This window comes from Sander vitreus, chromosome 8 (assembly GCF_031162955.1).
Source record: "Sander vitreus isolate 19-12246 chromosome 8, sanVit1, whole genome shotgun sequence".
NCBI lineage: Eukaryota > Metazoa > Chordata > Actinopteri > Perciformes > Percidae > Sander > Sander vitreus.
The window spans coordinates 24,776,160-24,798,467 of record NC_135862.1 but is presented as its reverse complement, the minus strand read 5'-3'; the positions used below and the strand labels follow the sequence as shown (position 1 = coordinate 24,798,467).

Genomic DNA, 22,308 nt, shown 5'->3' with positions numbered 1-22,308 from the left:
TTCTGCAATCACATGTCCACACAATCACGTTCCATGTATAGTTTGAAGAAACTCGAAAACGCATTGATACAAATGCGATTGCTAGGATCTGAGCTGTTAAACTGTGAAAAACATGATGATTTAAGACAGCCTGGGCCCCGTACGTCTTTGCAGCCAGTGTTATATGCGCACCATAGTTCATATTAACATTATAGTGGTGTTGAAATTAATCAAATAATCAATGCATCGAATCGTGCACATGGACGATGCTGCATCGATAATCGACCGGGCCATAATCGATTATTTCTGTTTACAATTTAATGTAGGCCTAACAACATTTCTGTTAAACATATTCTGTTATGTTTATCATTCAGGAAGTGCCATATGCTCAGTACTTTAGTTTTATGTATCCAATTTACTTTGTATTAGAGCACTGCAGAATGTTTTGTTTTTGAAGCTTGAAAAGCTATGAATTAAATATCCTACATGGCTTTAATAGAAAGATTTATTTGACGCATCGTGATGCATCGAGATATCGAATTGAATGATCAGTGAAGATTCACACCTCTATAACTTGGTCACCCTGAATGCTCTTCCTTTCCCTTTGCACTTTGCTATCCTGCCGAGCACCCAGAGCACTATAAACCTAATCTGTAGGTGTCTGCTGCTAATTCCCACAGACTGCACACTTCCAATTCCCCTCTCTTCTCTGACAAGCCAGAAGGCTAAATATTACATGGACTGGAAGGCTCTGAATTGTCAAAAAGATAAGGAAATAAAGGGCCAGAGAGCGCGGCTGTATGCTCTATTGAGTTTGTCTCCCATTTCGTGTCAACCTTTACTTTAGACATGCATGGATCAATATTCATGTGCATTGAGGTGTGATGTCGTTCAATGCCATACCTCCGCTCACACATAGGCTACATCTGTATTCAGTTTGGAAACTCATCAAAGCTCCAGCTGAAAGATCCTTATCAATTTGCAACCACAATCCATCACTGCAATTTTTCCCAGAATCCATTCTCTGCACTAAACTGTTCTTTTCATGCAATAACTCCGGTAAATGGTGGTGAGCCCCTAGACAATTTTGAATCACAGCCTGCAGCTGGAGCACAAAGCTCATATTGGTTGATCGCTGTATTCTTTTACGTGGTGCATGCAGTGGGCTTTCTCACCACGACACATCCCACACTCGCTGGTGTTTTTACAATCTCTGACCTGAGGAGGGGGAGGGCATTTTAAAAATATGTGCACCAAAATAGCCTCCAACCAAAATATGACAGAGAGCCTATTGATGGGAAATGACCGCATTTAACATTTAAGGTGAAATTGTGACTGAACTGTCTGAGAGGACCCTGCGGTCTGCTCTGTAACTTCTCTTTGAACTCCCTGAGTGATGCATGAATGCAAATCAAATCCTCTCTTTTATCATGTTGTCTCACATGGTAAAAATTCACTGTGACTGCCAGCAAGGGAGATAGCTGTAGCAAAGGCTAATTCAATCACGGGGCCAGGCCAGAGTGTGAGGGATAGTTTACTTGAGGGTTGCAGCAGCCATCCACTGAGATTAAACGCCAAAATACACCACACAAAAACAACAAAGCTGTAATGAATAAAAAAAAAAAAAAAAATTCAAAATCATGAAACGGTCTTATCCTTCTCCTCCAACAGATAACTGAGAGCTGCAGGGCATTAAAGGGAGAAAAAAATCTCACTGACGAACATTAGAAAAGCTTCATGCTTACTTAATGAATAATTGACCGAATCCATTCCCTTGACTCAAACAGAGGCAGATGTAGCTTCTGAAGGCAAATGATTGCAGCCTTGTAGCAGTTCAAACATTCTACCTTTGCTTCTGTGCTCCTTAGATACAGGTGGTGATGTGATTGGGAGGGTGGAGGTCCTATAATGTAGCTTGTGTGTTCCATTAGTTGCAGGTTGTTTATCATTCTTCCTGGAAAAGCGTGGTAAAAAAATGAAAATAAAATGATGACAGGAAATGATGGAAGGTAGTGTTAAGATGATTTGGCATTAACATCAGTTAATAGCCAGTATGTGCCACAGAATAAGTAGAGTGTTTAAAATGTCTTTAAGTAAGAATTGGCTGAAACTGGCAGAGCCAGGTTTATTAAAGAGTGACAGGACAATTACAATGGGTGACTAAGCATCCAGCTTTCTGGTTGCTATTCATTGTTGAACATTTATAGTGAACATTTATGGAAACCTTACCTCACATGTTTCCTCTGGAAGAGCTGCAAAGAGCCATTTCTGGAAACACCATGACAGAAGCAGCAGCTCTGTAGTGCTGTTCATTGTAGTGTTCCTGTGTATATGGACCCCTTAGGACATGTTCCCTCATCACAACCTGAAGGCAAAAAAAAAAAGCATTTAGGAGGAGCTGGATAAATATAAAGACATTTCCCTCATGTATTAGATACGGCTAATTAGATTTGATCTGTGATCCCCTTAAGGCTCCTACCACCTACTGTAGTATTTAAGCTGTAGAACCCCAAACTGTTTAATAATAGAGGTATTCATTTTGGAGGAACATGTGCAACCAGGTTCAGAATTTACCTTCGCCAATAATAATGCAGTGGAGGTACCATCTGGTTTTAAAATGTCAGTTGTACGAAAAACAGCAAACAAAACCAAACCATCTAATTACTGAGCGTCTCTTTAGCCTTTTCACTTTGAAAGGCTCAGCAAGTACAAACACAAAATGAGAACAGCAGCAGCCACTCTTAAAGGAAAAAGCCCAAAATATTTCAATAATTAATGCATGGCATTGATACCAACAAAAGATGCAAACTTTAAGGGCCACATCTTGTCTGAGGAGCGCTTTTATTATAAAAAAATAGGATTATCCGGTAAGCCATTAGCACACTGAGAAATGTATATTAAATTGAACAGTGTTTCGCTTTAGCCACGAACAATCGCGACTTTCTATCAGCACATTAAAAGATTTCTCACATCATCAAAAGGCACAGGAGTCATTGAAAATGAAACAAAATGAAAATTAGCACAGCTCGGTGTCCCAACTCCAACTAAGAGGTGAGATTTGCAGTGATGGTGTTCTCTTTGAAATCACACTCTCTAAATCAGTTTAGAGAGTGAGAACATTACCTCAGATGCAGAATGAAACCCCTCAATTCTTTTCTCAGTTAATTATCCCAGCAAGCCCGAACCATTAACCAGGTTTCCATTACTCGACCAGTTCAGGGCTATGAACTAACAGTGCAAATTCAATAATGTGCTATTTATGAGGCTAAGAGGATTATGGGACCCATTTGGGGAGTATATGAAAAATACTGAAGGTTTCCTGAGCCAAGCAGACTTAATCATTTCTTCAGATGTGGTGGTTCTGCAGCATCTTCTATATGATTTACACATGGGACCAAAACAAGACACCACCACCCCTCATTATCCGTGGTTAGACCAGTGGATCCAACTGTCTAATCCTTATTATCTGGCCCCTTTCCTATAGCCTACCATTTTTCTTTGTAAATCAGTTAGAACTGTCAGTGATGAGTCAGTGTATTTTTCCACTTCTAACTTAATGAACTCTATTGTTCATTTTTCCCAGGGTACACTGTTAAGTAGCTTCTTAATAAGAGTAAGTCTAAATGGACTTTATGCTCATATATCATACAATAGTGCCCTCTAAATAGAGGTCCCTTATCCAGGGAAAGGGCCCTGTGGTCCATCATCACTGTTGCCCAGGGGGGGGGCTTTACACAGTTGTTTTCCAGCAGAACCAATCGTTTAAAAGGAATAATGAGGGAGTTTACTTTTGACCAGCTCCCCAGGAACATAGACAAATTCCACATGAATATGTCCTGATGGTTTGTTTTACAAAATAAAAGCTCCAAAATACTGGCCAAAATGAATGTATGGGCTACACTTTGAGTACATTCTACTTAGCTAAATGGTGACCTATATTGTGTTAGAAATATAATCTCTTAACAGTTTATGTAAGAGATATATTTTGGTCATTTGACCTACAGTTTTGGCCTTTTCCGTATCTTTCTAAACATGTTTTTATTTTCTAAACATGAGTATGTTAGCATATTGTATGTCGGTTCTCACGGTGTCATTGGTGTAAGTTAACGTTAGCATGAATGTAGTTCCTCCTGGGAGCTGTGAAACGTCCTTACCTTCTTCTCTTCTTTATCCTCACTTATCGTTCATATTTCCAGTCTGCCAAATGAAATTTCCTGAAGCAGTAATGTCGATATCCTCCATTACTGTTTCCTTTTGGCGCCAGTTAGCTCGGTCACAGTGAAGGGTCTCTGGCGCCCCCATCTGTCTTTTTTTTTATTTATTTTTTAGTACTGCAGTGTTGTAAATGCTATAACTGATGGCTGTTATAGTGAACTAAGCAGAAAATGATCTGGAACAATAGATATATTTAGGTTTTACATAATACTAGAGCGCACAGACCGCTGGAAAATTAAGATTACTGTCGTAGACAGAAAATACAATTCTAACAAAGTACAATTTCAAAAACCCAAAGTGGAGAAAGTAAAGAAAAAATAAAACTTGGGGAACTGGGGGAAAATAGTCAAAGCCCATTTTAGATGTTTATACAGTTGTAAACTATCAAATGTTGGTAAATACAATAATAACTACTGCAACTATTGCAAAGTACACCGAATGTCAGCAATGTGTTTGCATTCCTGACAATACAGATGTAATATTTTCTATTAATGAGGATTTGACATTTTCTGACAAGGACAATTGAAGCCATTTAACAGTAAAAAGCCTGTTTAATTGCAGAATATATTGACAGTACAGTACAGCAATAAAAACACTGCCATATTGCTCCTATTTTACATGACTTACACAGCTGCTGTTCAGCTTATCAAACAAAAACAGTAATACGGTACTTGTACAGTAATGATGAGAAACACAACATACAGACAGGCTCACAGAGCACTTTGCCTATCACTTTCCACTCACAGGTGGCTGTGTTAATTAAGAAATGCACAATATTATAATAATCATAAGAGCGAGAAGAAAGACACAGAGCATTCGATCCCTACAGTAGTGACGTCCTCATCACTGGGGCAAAAAGGGACAAACTGGGCTGAAACAACTGGTCACACAGGGAGCGGAGATGCACAGGCACGAAGCCCACATATGAAAACAAAACAAAAGATAATAAAAACCGAAAGAAATATGGATTACTTTGTACGTACTCAATACATACATGACATGATGACATTTTCCATTGTCACTCATTACTCAGTGAACTGGCCTTCATTCACCAAATTACTGTACATTCTCTCTATTACATGTACCTCAGTTCATGCATCACATAAGTGCTGTGGCATTTCACTACAAGGCTTCAGTTTGTAAATAAGGGCACCACAGCTGCTTCTTCACAGCCCTTTTGTCCCTCAGCTACCGCAGAATCCTGGGAGCCGACCTGTCGTCAGTCACTGCCTTGCGGAGCCTCACCCCCCGGCGTATAGACACCAGCATATCCATGTCCTCCTGGGTCGTGGAGGATGGCTCCTGGGGCACACACTGAGCCGGATCCCCTGGCAGAGGGCTGTGGAAAGGGAAGCGACCCTCACCGAGGGCGTGGGCGCTGGCTGCCAGCTCCCCTATCTTCTCCACCAGGCTGTGGCGGTTGGCAGCGAGCATAGGGTCCTCCTCAGCACTGTGGGCGGCCATGCCAGGGGCCTGTTGAGCATAAACGGTCCTGTCCACCCCTCCTCCTCCACAGCCCCAAGCTGTGTCAGGGAGGCTCATCCGCTTTGGAGAAGCCCTCATGTAGTCACTAGCAGTTGGGTCATCACTGTATAGAAACTCCTCGCTGCCCACACGATGCTGGGATGGGCTAGCATACCCCGGTGAATCTGGCACTGTGGGGGTCTTAACTGGCACGATGGGGGGCCGGATAGGAATGGGGCCAGATGTGGACGGTGTGCGTCTCACTCCAGTTTTGGAGGATGGTGTCCGGCGAATGGTGGCCGTCCCCGACGTGATAGCTCCAGAGCTGCTCCCCCCTGCACCATTTGGAGTGCCCTGCAGGGTCTTACCTGCAGGCAGACCTGCTGTGCTGGCAGGCCGCTTGGTTTGGATCATGCGGCGGTAGCTCTGAGCGATGTTACTGTGGCGTGGGATGGTGGAGGACTTGTCAAAGTCTGCCTGTCCCTCGCTGTCACCATCCCCATTGAGAGAGTAGCACTCATAATCAGACCCTAGAAGTGACAGTGAGTCATGAACATCTATTTTTACACTGAATAATAAAGAATACTGAAGAAAAAAAATGTTGAGGGTGAGTATTACCTTGTGAGGGTATGGTGTCCTCGGAGCAGGAGGGAGTGTTGGTCTGGGTGCTGTAGCCGCTGGAGTACTGCAGAGAGTCCCTGCTGCTCTTCTGCTGCTCCATACTCAAGCCTCTGGTCAGAACCATAGCTAGAGTACTGGCGGCTGGAGAGAGTGGCTCGCCATGCTGACACACACACACACACACACACACACACACACACACACACACACAAAAGATTGGCACACTTTGCAATTCACCACTCTCCAATTCTCGAGGCATACAAATGTATGCACTGACATTTCTATTTTTACTCCATGAGGACTTCTTACCTTGGCTGCAATGGTTCCTGGGACAATTCTCGCTCGGTGTGGATCATCTGGTTGCATCCCAGAATACCCCAGTGGACTGGGTGGAGCTTCCAGTTCTCTCATCTTATCCACAGACTCCCTCCTACGCTGCAGAGTGCTGGCCAATGATGGCTCACAGGATTTAGCCCAGTCCTGCAGTAGCAGACGGAACAATGAGACTGCCCTACAACTGTGCGTCTCTAGTGTTTGCCACCTAACAGTCGTGCAAGTCAGTTAAACACGGACGCTGCTGATTTGGCTCATGAACTGGTTAGATGCCGATGTAGGAATGGACAGAATACATTAAGCTATGTAAGTGTAAGTGTCAATGTAAGTTTAGCACATCTTTCTGAGGAAAGATTGCAAAACTGAGCTTGATGAGCAACAGCAAAATGGTGACTGTGAGGTTATTACTCATACTCATTAATGTGCATGAAGGCAATAAAACACAAGAAGCAAAGAAGCAACAAAGTTTTAAAAGAGAAAAGTAAGTAAAGTAATTGCAAATGAAAACAAACCTTCCAGCTAGGAACCTTTGATGTGGGTGAGGGGGTGTTGGATACCGTGGAGTGGTTAAATGTGGGGGACGCAGGAAGTATGACAGAGAGAGGCCTGATGGTGCCAGTGTGAGAGAAAGCAGGGCGGAAGGTACCGAAGGATGAGCATGAGCCAAACTGCGGAACGGACAGACAAGTCTGAGTCAGAGTGCTCAACATCCATGAATAGTCCACGTCAAACCGCACTGCGGCTGTCAAGAGGAGCCCACGGGCCTCTTTAAGCTATAGATAATCAGTGAAATGCACAGCACATCGTGTGTGTGTGTGTGTGTGTGTGTGTGTGTCCAATAATACAAGTTGAATGGTGTGATGCATACAGTACTAACCGCTGTAGGGGAGTTGCACTCGCTGACAGACTGGCAGGTTTCTGAAGCCTCAGAGGAGGCTGAGCTTGTTGATTTCTGGGAAAGGGAAGATGAAGTAAAAAACAGTGGAGAGGAGGAGGAAATGGAGAAAGAAAGGCAGGTGTGAGAGATGAGAGATGCACAGGAAGAGGGTGCGAGTTGGAGAAGAGTACTGATGAGCTTTAGGAGGAGGGAGGTATTTTGGTCTCTGAGGGGATGTATATAGACCATAGCCTAGATCGAAAATAAAGTAGCCTGTAAGATCATTTATTCAGCAAAGAACATTGCATCAGTTGGTGTGCTGGTGTGCTGGTGTGCTGTTGAGTGCGTTCTGTACACTACACTCTTTTCAGACCGTGAGAGTCTGACTAACTTCATCAGTCCGGTGGGATACAAATTCAACATTTGCAACAGAGCTTTCTCAGCAAAAACAAAGAGCTCTGTGTGGGTACGGTGGCCAAGCTACTGAGCCGTTATTGAGACAAATGGGGTTTTGTCTGAGATGCAAACACGCAATAATTGAAGGTGCCACGCCCGGATAGCTCAGTTGGTAGAGCGGGCGCCCATATATAGAGGTTTATTCCTTGACGCAGCGGGCCCGGGTTCGACTCCGACCTCTCTCCCCCTTTCATGCCTATCCACTGTCACTGTATAAATAAAAGGGAAAAGCCCCCAAAAAATAATCTTTAAATAAAGGCCTAAAAATGCCCCAAAAATAATGATTGAAGGATCGTTGTTAAAACAAAAGAGAGATTTTTTTTTTTTTTTTTTGACCTACTGTGACCAGAAAGTGATGTTGTTTCCTCCCGCCCTGTGGTGTTACTGCCTGAGGAATTTCTGGAGCTAACAAGTCTGCTTTGTGACTGGTGTTGCTGCCATGAAATCCCTTAGTTCCTCCTGATCAAAGAATAAACATTAGTGTCGAGGCTGAGGCGTTATGCTACCTGGCTGGTGATGTCAGAGGGCATGGGCGACGGAGGCTTGGAGTGGGTGTTGGCGTCCTGGGACACGAAGCCCGAGTCGTGGGAGGAGACGCTGCTGAGCCGATGCGCTCCTGCAGAGGGCATCTGGAGGATGCTGTTGACAGGATATCACATCAGTATATAACTCGAAATATATATTATAATGACCAAAATGAAAAAAAGTAATTTGCATTTCATTTTTATGTATGCATTTACTGGGTCATAATTAAATGACAAACATGTTAAATGACAATTATTTAGCCTTTTTTTTTTTATTTATTTTTTTAACTAAATGATCTTTTATATCATTGAAACACGATTTTTACATATAGATATTGCATTTCCGTGTTGTCCAGCAGGGAGCAGCATAGGCGTGCCAATACTGAATGCATGATGAGGCGCAAGGGAGCTTTTCCTTTTTATAAAAAGGAGATGCATCATCCATGTCAAAATTAAAATGCAATCAACTGTCCAATCACATTGGGGCCTGGACATGGGCGGGGCAGTTAATAGTAGCGTCCCACAGAGAACGATTTCAATGTGAAAGGCTGTCGTCGTGGCTGCCATCACTTAATGTCAGCAATGATAAGGTCCGACTATGGTCAGGCTCCCAAGCTGTGATTGGTCGTTTGCATTTCATTTAGGCATTGAGGATGATGCATCTCCTTTTCTAAAATGAAAAAGCTCCCTCGCTCCTCCTTATGAAAACGAATGACAGTGCTTTGCCTTTAGTATACGCAGGTCTATGCTGCTCTCTATAAGAAAAAACTGAAATGCATTACACCCCTTCACTTTGTTTCCTGTGGCATGGATTGATTTGAATGTTTAGTTATTAAAAGGCAAAAATATAATCAATGGTCCTGGTAACAAGTGTTTTTCATTTAATGATGATGACACAGTAAATGCATACATGAAAAGAAATACATATTACATTTTTATTTCTGTTTTTTTTGTCCTTGCTTGATTTGTGTTAATTTGGGCATCATACATCTTCCATAAAAACATACACTATGCATGTTAAACGGGATTGTAATCAATATTCTAGCATTTCTATCCCCCTAATTTTGTTCTGAAACTTGTAATGGGAAGAGTTATGTGTAGACCACGGCAACACAAGAGAGGAAAAAGCTAAATAAAAAATGTATTACAAAAGCTGAGAACATGAAGGCAGTGTTATGTCTAAATGATGCCATTCTTCTAATACTGGCACATCAAAGAGCATTCAGAAGTAATCCTTTCTTTGATATTTCTTTCCCTCTGAACATTAACAGCTGTCTTCGTGCTTTTTGTCTCCTGCTCCGTCATTCTCACTCAGCTTCTCTTTGTCACCCACGCATTTGAAAATGTGCAACTTGTGCTTCTCACCTTCCCTCTGTACTGCTCTCCCACATTTCCCCTGCTCCTCTCCCTCTGGGATATATATGACGTTATCATTTATCTTTAATCTTCATCCTCTAAGATAATTCTTAAGGAGTAATGACAAATTAAATATCACAAATCAAATGACCTTAAACGATTCATTACTAGACACTATTCTTATGCCCTCTTTCTCTCCAATCCGTGGCTTTGGGAAGTACTAAGTGAGCTTGTTGTTCTTCTATCCTGCTACCAAGACCTTGGTCTCTTCATCACAAGTTTATTGTTAAGTTTCCGTATCATATCGGTCAAACTGAGACCAAGGTTGTTTTTCAAAGTTTTTCATGGACTAGTCTTATTCTACCCTCGAAAACATAACACTAATTGTGATTTAAAACCTAAATCTGCGTTAAAAGTAGCCAGTCAAACATTTAGTCAGTGGCTGCAATGTGAATAATTTAAGAACGCTAAAAATAGGCTACGGTGTTAATTTGGTAGAAATATCAGGTAGGTTCTGTTAGGAACTATAACACTAAAGCAAGGGGATGATGACTTGTGATAGCGAGGCTTGATGTTCCTTTAACTCTAACATTACAAGGGTTTATATCTAAAGAAAAGCTCCTTTCTTGACCTAAAAAAGCACATTTGACCCACATTAATAGATACATTGTTGAACTATCACCATTAGACTTACAAATATGTGGACTTTGGTTATCCTGTAGGCTCATGGCTGTCAGGCTGTAATGTTTCACAGCTTGGAGCTAATCTGGCTGTAAGAAGCTTGAGAACTGCAAATCTGCCAGGAGCAAAAGCTGAGAAGCTGGCAAGATACGCCATGTACTGCATGTCGACTGTCTCTGATAGTCTGGCTGTGTGGTGAGGGGGCGGGCGGGGGTTCACCTGCTTGTGTATTCATGACAACCTTTAATATTTCAGTCCTTTGCTAGTGTGTTAATAAGTGAGTTGAAATCAAGAATGTGCATGTTTGTTGACTCAAAACAGCATGACAGCTCAGATGCAGTAGGGATAAAATCCACCATTAGCAACACATCTGACATGACACACCAAACTAAACACGCTGAACAGTGTGTGTGTGTGTGTGTGTGTGTGTGTGTGTGTGTGTGTGTGTGTGTCTGTCTGTGTCTGTTATATACCTGCACATGCTGCTCTTCCTGGAGCCGGTGCTGCTGGGGGAGGAAGGAGGGGTCTGGTAAGACCAGCTATAGTCGGAGCCTTTCAGATCCCGGATCACCTGCGGCGACACATAATCATATGGTGATGATGCAGTGGCAACAATTGCTTATACATAAATAAGAAAGAAAAAAAACATGTAATGGTTTAGCTAATTATGACTCAAGCTGTGCTGATGAACATATGAAGGGATAAATTAGTTTTGAATGAATCCGTTTAGTCACGTTGTGGTGTAATTGTAATAGGAAGGTATGTAGTTTCATTTTCAAATGGGCTATATACTTTCCTTAAACAGCTGGGCACTGTCATTTTAAGTTACTCAAACAGGAGTAGTAGTGCATGTGTTGGGGACTATTTTCACTAGCGGATTGATACACAAATGCTCTGAGGAGTATTTACGGCAAACAGGAAGAAGTATGTTGGATCATCAAATAAGAGTTTCTTGCAAAATGGAATGTGCAAAATAATCATTTTTCTCAATTACAATGTTTTTGTGATCGTCGGGAACCAAAATCAAATCGCGATCAAAATTTGATTAATTGCACGGCCCTATCTTATTGTTGATAATAAGAAAAATACAGAATGACCAGACTAATCATTTAACAGATTTGGATGGGATCCAAATAACCTGACCATCTCTGGCCGGATGTCATTAGTAGAGTCAGTAGCATTACACCTCTGTTACCTGCTCACTGGCTGGTGGCAGCTTGTGTGGGTCTTCAGTCAGCATAGTAAGGTCATCAACAATGGGCTGTAAATGCGTTATCTCTCCCAGCATGGCAATCTCTACATTCTGGAGGGCAGAACACCGTGGATCGAATTAAACAGCTACCACATCAAAAGCAAGTAAAACATCTGTTTACACCTACAACTTTAGGGTGAATAAAAGGCTAAATGTTCCTCACCACCACAGGCTGCAGAAGGTTAATGAATGTACAGTAACGCCCTCTCTCTTCCAGGAGGGCTCGGCGCACCGCCTGCTTCTCCGTCTCTTCCATCAGCAGGTACAGGTCACTGACATCCTGCATGGCACTGTCCAGCTGGGGGCGCAGGTTACCCCGGCCTGTGCAAGGCAAAGGGCGCAGAGACACAGAGCAGGGGAGGGAGGGAGGGTGGATGGATGGAAGGAGGAAAGAGGTGAGAGGGGTTGAGTAAAGATAGACGGAACAGGAGGAGGAGGAGGAGGAGGAATATGAGGGGCGGGTGAAAATTAGGGAAGTGACATGAAGGAAGAAAAGTGCAGACAGTTCAGGGAGGAGGGAAAGAGTAAAACATGAGATGATTAGAACACATAATGATAAACTGCTGGAGGTCAACGCACTAACAAGCATTACACTCAAATGGTTCATGTACATGGGAATGAGAGGACGCTGAAACATGTCATCTATCATGAGTCGATGCAAAGCAGCTGGTGGTGACTTGTAGGTCCTGAAATGGATGTGATGATAAGACACACGACAGTAAACAAAATGTCTAAAAGAGTCATTCAAGACTAGAAACCGCAATGACACTAGATGATAGATGAAGGAAGGCAAAAGAATAAAAATGATGCAATGAAGATGACCACGCAGATGCCCCATTTTCCGTCACTTTGATTGCGTGATTTACACAGACATACTGCCAGATGAAAACACCCTACAGTGTATCTTAGCATATTTGGTTCAATCTCAAACAATGCGCTCACTAGAACTATCTTACAACTATTATGTTTAAGACATATTGGCTTAATTGGCTAATCGTTCAGTGCACCAGCAGTTAATATGACACTGATTAAATTAAGAGTCCCATACGGATCTAACAGCTTGTCAATTAAAAGTTCCTTAAAAACAGAAGTTCAGGTCTTTGGTAGTATACTTAGCTCATCATGGAGCCAAGTGTCAGCTCATGACAAAAAAAGCTATACAGTAATTACTCACAGGACTGAAAGATTGTCTATCAGATAAGTTGCCAAAAAAATTGGCAGTTTCTTACTCTATTAAGAGGCATTTAGAAAGCGGTGAAAGTGCTACATTTGAAACAGGTCTGGCAAACTATCAATATGCAAAAGACAAGTACAAAGAGTTAACCAATGTAAGAATAAAAAATATACAGCATGTGCCATTTCTCAAAAGGCATTTTTCATGGGAAACATTTTGGCATGTCACAGCAAGAAATGCACAAGTGTAAATAATAAAATGAATGATGGCTGAATTCCATTTTGCTGCTTCACAGTCTACACGGTTTCACGGTCCTGCTATTGTACATGCTGGCTCACTGTTACGCCTTACTGGGACACTAGAACGGAGTGGTCGGTAATGTCAGTAGTAGCCTATATCCACAATCTTCCACTTCCGGGATAGCTCCGCCGGATTTCACTCTTTTCGGCTGGATGTCCGTTACCTTCCGCTTTCTTTGTGTTGGAAAGTTAACCTCCGGTGGATTTATGAGGACTATGGTTAACTGCTCCTCAGATCTCTGCAGGGTAAATCCAGACAGCTAGCTAGACTATCTGTCCAATCTGAGGTTTCTGTTGCACGACTAAAACAACCTTTGAACGTACACGTTCCACCAAAACAAGTTAACTTCCCGAGGCTATTTTGCAGCGGCACCATGGCTCTGTCCTGTGCTTAGCGCCACCCGAGACGATTGCGATTGGTTTAAAGAAATGCCAATAAACCAGAGCATGTTTTTCTCCCATCCCGGAATGCTGTGTGGACTAGCCAGACCCTTCTCCGCAGCGCTGTGGAGGAAGGTCTGGCAAAGCGAGACTATGTCAGTTGTAACACCCGTGCTACTCCTTCTATGACCAAGGCCATTTCACCTACGCCCATGTATTACTTACACTCTTTTATGTTAGGATATTTACATTGGGTGCATCGCTTCAAGTATGGGTTGAGGAATAGTTCAACATTTTGGGAAATTCACTTTCTTGCTGAGAGTTAGTTGAGAAGACACCCCTCTCATACCTTTCTGCCACGTATAAAGCTACAACTTGCAGCCGGTTAGCTTATCTTAGCATAAAGACTGGAAACATGGGAAAACAGCGAGCTGGCTAGCTAAAACTGAACATAGCAATGTGTTGTTTTAACACTTTTGTTTTTGTATGTTTTAAACAAAAGAGACTTATTATGTTATTAGTGAACTTTAGAGAAGCTGGTAGGTGGATTTTATTACCTTTTGACAGAGCCAGGCTGGCTGTTTCCATCTGTTTCCAGCCTTTGTGCTAAGCTAAGCTAAACGGCTACTGTTGGTAGCTTCATAGCTAGCGTACAGGAAAGTGGCATCAATCTCATCTAACTCTCTGCATAAAGCAAATAAGCATATTTTTCAAAATGTCAAACAGTTCCTTCTTTTTAACCAAAAATGCTAAGACAGCACCTGGTTTCTTCGACTGGCAGTTTTATCTAAATATGTTTACAAAGCATTTGAAAACTATGTCACGAAGCACAGCAGACATACCTACAAGCTCTACAGCCAGGGGAAATAGCCAGAAAGAAATAGAGAGGTTGCAGGGACAAGCAGGGGGAAGAGAAACAAAAGAACAGGCAGTGTTAGCTGTATCAAATCAGTGCACATTGCATGTTTATGAGTAGCCTGTACCACTGGTGTACTGTCAATCCTGCCTGAAGTGTAATTACAACCAGCAGTAGGGGCTAATACAAGCACAGCCAGGAAAGAAGATCATTTCTTTGATTTACAGGTAGAAGCTGACAAATCATCCAAAAGCTGAAAAGGAGCCTTTGAAATTGTGCCAGGCATTTGGATTTGACTAAATTGTCATTTCTAATTCTACACTCTAGGTGGCGCCAGTTCAATCTGAACCATTTGTACAGACCAGGGACGAGCTGCGGCAGCACCAGCATTAATATCAGCCCTAAAATCTCAATAAAGTTGTGTGAGTCTTTTTTTATAAAGAATAGGTTCTTGTCATTGTGGAAATGTTCTCACCTTTTCTTGCTTTTTTCTGGAGCTTTATGGTATCTAGCGACTTCCTTTTGATTTCCTGACGAGACCTCTTGTATTCTTTGAAGAGCGATTCAAAAAAAAAGATGCATCAATTTCTGTCCAATATATTCTGTGCTCATAAATGAGTATTTATAGTTTGTGTTTCCAGGTTGTTCACCTTTGGCATGGTCTTTGTCCAGCTGATTAGCCGTCTTCTTCCATTCCTCTATCCTGTCCTGGAGTGGCGTAACCAGGCCTTCCATAAGAGCACTACAGCGACGGGGAGAGCCAACATGAGAAGAGAGAGTAAGAGGCATAACATAATGCTTTATTGTCATGGCACAAAACACTCAGTGAAGAGTGGCAGAGAGGAAGGTCAACAGAGATAGGATGAAACCTGGGAACACAATAATCCCCTCAAGGCAAGAGAAGAGAGAAAAAAAACAGGTGCCATTTACTTGGTGAAGTGGCGTAATTTTGTCTCAATGCTGCGGTGTCGCATACACATCCTTGTCAGAGCTGAGCCGACGTCCCTGGTGGCACCTTGGATAGGAAAAACCAAACAAATTGTCACCCATGATATAAGAGATTGACATTACAAATCACAAATATGCCTCTTGGCCTAGAAACAATATATTTTTCTACGAGGAGACATAACACATCACAAGAGTGTTTTTCGAAAGGTCTAACTCTCTCCTGTCAGATGGATTTATCAGGGTGTTTTTTTCCTGCTGGTGATGCGTTTCCAGCTGCAGCCACTAGGTGGACGAGTGCAGATTGTAAAAGCAGAGCCCATAAATGTCACATTTGTTTGGGGAAAGCAAATGTGCCACAGAAAAATACAACCCTTCGCTCCCTCCCTTTTCACAAAACAAGCATTTTTCCATTTGACACTTCAAGATGGCGTGCGTGATTCTCACCACACTGTAAACAACAGCTTGTGTGAATTGGTTACTGTACTTTTCCTCTCTGCTAAAGTGTAATTAAATGGGGTTTTCAGCCTCTAAAGCCCAGGCTGGCCCACTGTCTCCCAAATGGTTCACAGGTCGGTGTAATATGTGGCAGCCCTGATCCGGTTGTAATCTGGGCCACATAGGGCTAATCTGAGGGTCTCTCGCCACACACACCCACACACACACACACACACACACACACACACACACACACACACACACACACACACACACACAGAGAGGACATCTCTCAGCAGCAGACAGGCCTCCCAGAGTGGAGGCTTGCATGGTTGTATTTGTGTTCCTGAATGATTTTTGGAGCGCATGTGCACAGGTTCGGCATGTGTGTGGACAGGTGGTGTGATTTACCATCCCCCCCCACCCTTCCCGAAGTTCTCACCACCTCTATCCTGGAGGAAAAAGGAGGGAACCCTGTAAGGGGATATCCCTCTATTCTTTCATGCCTGCTCTGCCTTTCCTGTTCTCTCTGTTTGCTAAACACCATTCATGCAGGGGGGACAGAGAGAGAAAGAGAAACTGGCTCTAACACTGCACTGCAAAACCAGGCAGAAGGAAAGAGTGATGCACAGAATGAAGCAAAAAGAAACGCACTACTTATACAGCGAGCCCAAAATCAGACACCGGTGAGATCTGTGCCATTTTCTAGTTATCATCACATAACGAAACTAGGTTAGTGTCTCCAGCTGATATCACGTCACAGTTCAAAGACCGTGTCACTCCAACACTTCAGTGACAGTTGCACCAGTTCAGGACAAGACACCGAGCATGGACTCCATCTCGTGGAGACATTTCTGTCAGGCAGATGTAGAATAACTTGAGTGTGTTGGCGTGTTGGGGGAGAGGAAGGGAGGGTTGTTCTGTGCCTGCATTGCTTTTCTGGGTAACTGAGGGAGAGGGGAGGGTTAGAGGTGAAAGATCATCCAGCTGTATCACACACAGGCGTTAAAACCACAGCAGGAAGTGATTGAGTGTGGACATGTGGAACCTGTACGTCGAGCTCTTGTTATAAATAGCAAAAGAAGTGTCCATCTTTAAAGGACTAGTGTTGAGTATCTGTCATGAAATGACTAGCTCTTTGCTGCATAAAGCCAAGTGTAAAGACATATGGCAAAGTTGCACACGACACGTGCGCGCAGGTTATGCATCTCTCCTCTTTGACCTCCTCCTCTTAAAAGCATTAGGGGAGGCGTCCACAGCTGCAGATTAGCTCTTGCAGGATGGAGGAAGGCTGAAGGAGACACGGAGCGAGAGAGAGGGAGTAATGTGGGCTTCTTTATCTGTATAACAGACCTTCCCAATGTCACTGTCAGCCAGTGAGAGTCTCCCCCCCCAACCCGCCATCTCATGTCCCATCCACACCTGCCAATTTCTCTTCCTCTCCCCTCCTCTTCCTCTCCTGTCTCCTCCTGCCTCCTTCCCCTCCCAGAGGGGGGATCAGCTGACAGCTACATCCTGGGGAGGTCCAGAGGCTTCCTGCCCATGTCCAAGAGCCCTGCTGGCCTCTGGCCTCGACCGGATGGACAGATTCACTCCCACAGCACCCTGCATGCAATCACAGGCATGTGACAAACATATACAAGTTGGGACGAGGGCTTAGACTGACATTTTGTAGATTTCAAAACTGAAAAAAATAAAGCATATCCATCCATCCATCCATCCCTGAAGAGGGATCCCTCCTCTGTTTTGTCCAACTGAAGTTATTTCTTCTTTGTTTTGTTTGAGTTTATCCTTATTTGAGCCATTTGAGGCAATTCTGTGATTTGTGATTTTGGGCTATTTAAATGAAATTGATTTGACTGTCTTCTATTTATACATCTCTCGATACTTGACTATGTAGCAGCTTGAAACGTGGCTAAAAGTGCGTTAGAGCTGGGAAAGTGATTATTTAGCAGACCTGGACTCCTGGGGCTTCGTGGAAAGCAGAGTCGACCTCATAGCAGACACCCACACGCATGCATGAATGAAGCAAAACACAGACCAGGGTGGAAGGGAACTGTTATGTATCCATGTCATATATCTTAAAACATGGAGCAAACAACTGGGACTGCGGTGCATGTCGCCGAAGCTGATGGCACCTGGTTTACTACATATGGTGAACATAAATATAAATTGCCACCAGATCTGCTGTGTATGTTGAGGAGTACATGGGGTTGTTGGTGGGAAGGTCAAGCCCCAACCGTTGGGTTTTGTTGGGAACCTTAAGCTCCAGTACCCAGGACTGGTTTAGTGTAGTCCTAGTGTTTAGTGAGTGGTTCCATCCAGAGCTCTGGTTCTGATTAACTCCCCTGATTCCTGGGGGTAGGAGGAGCGTTTTAATAGGTCTACTTTATAGGGGGCTCTCCTGCCAGGAGCCGGGAGCCAGGAGCTAAACTATAAACGGGTCTCATTCCCTGATGTCTTCAACATGGTAGCTAAGCTTAACTATCTCTCCCTTTCAGCACCGAAACCTTGCTGCTCGGCTCAGGTTTCATTTGCAGTCGAGACTACCGAGCTGGAGTGAGATTCTGCCGTAGATTTGTGCATTTTTAAGCTGAATCCAGTTCATCTGAATCGAGTGGGTGCTTCCCTCTTTCTCCGCTTCCTGAGTCAATAAAGCATGTTTATGTGGTCTGTAGAGCGAAAAGGTACAGAACATCCTCACAGTTACACTTCCAGGAATATGAAGGTTGTTTTTTTGCACAGCTCTTATACAGTCATTGCTTAGCAAAGGAAATCCCATCATCCGTGAGAAAACAGTTATTCCTTACACTGGCACCTTGGCCTGACTGCGGCTGGCATAGACAGTTAAGCCTCCCGCTTTTACCCTCCCTCACGCCTTTTAAGTGCTACATAATGTGAGCTGGCAGGGACACAGCGGAGGCCACTGATGGATGAAAGGGGCCATGGGTTTGAGAAGGGAGGAGGGGGGGGGAGGAAGAAAGAGGGTACACGCTGCCGAGGTGCCGGCTGGTTTTCGGCCAGTCATGGGGGCAGAGGAAGCGTTAGCTGGCTGCAGGTGCAACAGGCACTGCCAGGACAAAATCTCCCACATTCGGCCCAGTAAATATTTAAGTGATCATTGCTTTATGTAATGTTTTCCAACATCATCAAAATCTTCACTCAGTTTGTGCGTTTATCGAATCATTTATTAAAGAACCGAAATGCATCACGCAAAATTTTTTTGTCAGTGACTGGTCTCGTTCAGTTACCACTTGAGCAAATACGCAACTGAGATTTCTGAATTCAAAAACCTGAGGAAACATCATACATTCACATCATCAAACGTTCGCTTCAAAGCACAGCTGGCGTATCTCAGTGGGAGCAGTCCGTATTAAAAAAAATACAGCCGCATCCTGTGCGACTGCTGGTTAGGGAGAAATAGCTTCTGATGGAGGGAAAAGAGGCGGCTAAAAGACCAAGTGCGGACATCGATTGTAGAGCGAGAGTACAGTATCGGCCTGTAACAAGAGAGTTAGAGATCTAACTCAAGTTACATAAATTGTGGATGACAGACACAGACAGTGTGCGAGTCTTTTACGAAACTCTCCAGAATCTCTCTGATCTAAAATGTGAGTATATTCACGTTCTTAAGAGCCGGACTAGTGAAAATAAGCATTTCATAAGATTCTTTGTTTATGATTGTAACTCAAAGTAAATGTCTGTTTTACTAATTTTTATGTAAATGAGTTATCTGCTGACAGATTGGGGTGAAAAGTATATTTCACTTTGTTAAATTGTTGTTATTAAATTCACATTGCAATAAAAAGCAAATCCTCACATTTAAGAGGCTGGAAATAACCCTATCCCTAAGTGACTGTGAGTATGTATTATGAGTGTGAACTTATGCGCTACATGTGTATATAGCAGGATTCAAAACCTGTGTGTCACTTCCTTACATGGAATGTCACTTCTTACCAGCAGCAACAATACAAATGAAAGGCAGAGGAAACGGCCTCAGGATCAATTGTTACACACACACACACACACACACACACACACACACACACACACACACACACACACACACACACACACACACACACACACACACACACACACACACACACACACACACACACACACACACACACACACACACACACACACACACACACCACGATTGTTGTCTGGCCCGTAGGCCGTTTTATCTCACAACCAGAGACAGCGGACAGTTCTGATGTGGTGTAAACATGTTCTGGAGTGCATTAGGGTGAGACTGAAGGAGGAGGCGGAGGAGAACATGGAGGAAGTGATATTTTTCTGTTGGAGGAGCTTCCTTTTCAGGGACATTAATGCTGCTAAAAATAGATACCACTCCTTGTCCAGATGTGCTTTTCACTAGAGTTGAAAAAGGGGAGACAGAAAGATAAAAACAGGAAAATGTTCTGTAAGAAAAGGAGAGAAGTACTATATCGTGCAATAAAGTGGAAAGAACATAAATAAAAGTGGAAAGGACAGAAACTCCAGAGGGCACCTCGAGAGGACACTGGAGGATCCTACATGCAATACAAAAAGGACCCCAGATGTATCCAAACTCCACATCAGCCAGAGACAGCCGTCTGTGAATGACTCAGTATTTAATGGAACAAAGCCTGCTTCGCAACCTTTGCAATAAGGGTGTCTTCATCCCAGCTGACAATGTTCTGCCCACTCTTTTGCTCGGCCTAAGTTGCTCATTTGCAAACAATCCTCCAAACAATGCTGACACCTACACCTCCACCTGTAGCCTCTGAGTCATAGATACCCTGAGGGGAAGTTTATTATCATCGCTCCCCATTCTCCTCAGTGCTGAGCTTGGCGTGCGTTTGCGGGGAGAGACCAGTCAGAGACTAGATGTCAAATATGACCCCTGTACATACTTTATAGTCACATAGTAATAATAAAACTTTTTCATGTGGGTGGTTGGACTGAAATGTTCTTCTCTGCTACAAAACAAGTATATTATACTGGAACCATATACCTATAAAGTCTTCATGAGAGTGAGCACCTGAATTGTATCACCATAACGCCATCCAAAGTCGATTTTTATTTTTCATGCCGATTGATTCTGATCACCTTCAACTGGTTGTAAATAGAACTAGAGTGGAACTGGAAGCCCTGCTTACCTAAAACAAATATGAGCTTAATTGCTAATGTCAGCGTGCTAACTTGCTCACAGTGACATACTTACATGCTGCTTTTTAGCCTATATAAAGTTCACAGTCATGTTCACCACCTTGGTTATGCGTGTTAGCATGCCAATAAGCAATAAACGCAAGTACAGCTGACGCTGATGGGAATGTCATTAGTTTTGCAGGGAAAACATTTTTAACTGAATAACATGATAAGTCAGGGGATCAACACAATTATTTAAATTCTTCTTGCAAGGAATATAGATGCCTATACCAAATCCAATCCATACAATAGTTGTTAAAGGCTAACTTTTGTTTTTTGTTTTCAACCTGGATCCTATCCCATATAGCAAATATGAACTGTCAATTTCCATCCACTAAAAGTGCTGTTTAAGCTACTGGCAGACTCATATTGTTATTATAAGTGTCTGACAACATTATGGAAATGATCCCTACAGAGATGGACCTTTTTGTTAAAGAGTACAATCCTTTTTGTTTAACATAAGTATCCCCGAAATCGCCATCGCTAAAGTCCATACCAGACTCTTTTTAAATAAACAATACTTTTAGCGTGTATAGTATAGCAAAGTATTTTCACATGTAAATGGGTGAATAAGGTTGTTTTTTTTTCAACCAAACCAGAGAGGTGATTGTTGGAACAGTGGAAAGATGACTATATTCTGGGTTTTGGTTTCATGTTAAAACAAAAAGAATCTTACTCTTTTATTAAAAAGGTCAACCTCTGTAGGGATCCTTTCTACGACGGAGCATTAGGGCCACATCAAGGGGAAAAAAATTAAGGAGGAAGATTTTTTTTTTACAGTCGCTCTAATGTGATTAAGTGATAAAAAGGAGTTGAATTTATTCCCGTCATGTTGACTTTATTCTCGACATTTCAACTTTATTTACAAAATAAAGTTATTTTAAATTAAAACGACTTAATTCTTGACATTTCGACTTTATTCTCGAAATGCAAACAAATAAAAATCTTCCTCCTTAATTTTTCCCCTTGATGTGGCCATAATGCTCCGTCGTACCTTTCCGTATTGTTGTAAGACACTTAGAATAATAATCTGAGCATGTCGGTAGCGAAAAGGCCCTTTTAGTGAACGGAAATTGAAGGTGCGCAATTGCCGATTAACGTTACATTGTTGCTCGTTCCGCCACTGGCGGCTGCTTAATACTTGACCAATTTCAAAAATGTACACATTTTAAATAGGGATCAGGTTGAAAAATACTGGTTACCCTTAAAGACATGTCACTAATAATCAATAAGGTCAACCTCATGGTAGGAAAATCAGGAA

General features: G+C 42.7%; 1 protein-coding gene across 3 annotated transcripts in view; it reads right to left on the bottom strand.

The window, feature by feature from the left end:
- Positions 1-4,725: 4,725 nt before the first annotated feature.
- mtss1la (MTSS I-BAR domain containing 2a) overlaps positions 4,726-22,308 on the bottom strand; it is a 32,011-nt gene continuing 14,428 nt past the window's right edge. For 2 of the 3 annotated variants that reach the window (XM_078257612.1, XM_078257610.1), the window contains exons 4-15: positions 15,399-15,483; positions 15,119-15,210; positions 14,944-15,018; positions 11,922-12,079; positions 11,702-11,809; positions 10,980-11,077; positions 8,452-8,584; positions 7,490-7,564; positions 7,125-7,280; positions 6,589-6,759; positions 6,277-6,442; positions 4,726-6,188 (exon numbers count right to left, since the gene is read on the bottom strand). In XM_078257612.1, the coding sequence (XP_078113738.1) occupies positions 5,383-6,188; positions 6,277-6,442; positions 6,589-6,759; positions 7,125-7,280; positions 7,490-7,564; positions 8,452-8,584; positions 10,980-11,077; positions 11,702-11,809; positions 11,922-12,079; positions 14,944-15,018; positions 15,119-15,210; positions 15,399-15,483 (2,123 nt within the window). In that variant the 3' untranslated portion in view covers positions 4,726-5,382. The remainder of the gene's footprint in view (positions 6,189-6,276; positions 6,443-6,588; positions 6,760-7,124; positions 7,281-7,489; positions 7,565-8,451; positions 8,585-10,979; positions 11,078-11,701; positions 11,810-11,921; positions 12,080-14,943; positions 15,019-15,118; positions 15,211-15,398; positions 15,484-22,308) is intronic. The other variant, XM_078257611.1, reaches the window with a different exon arrangement.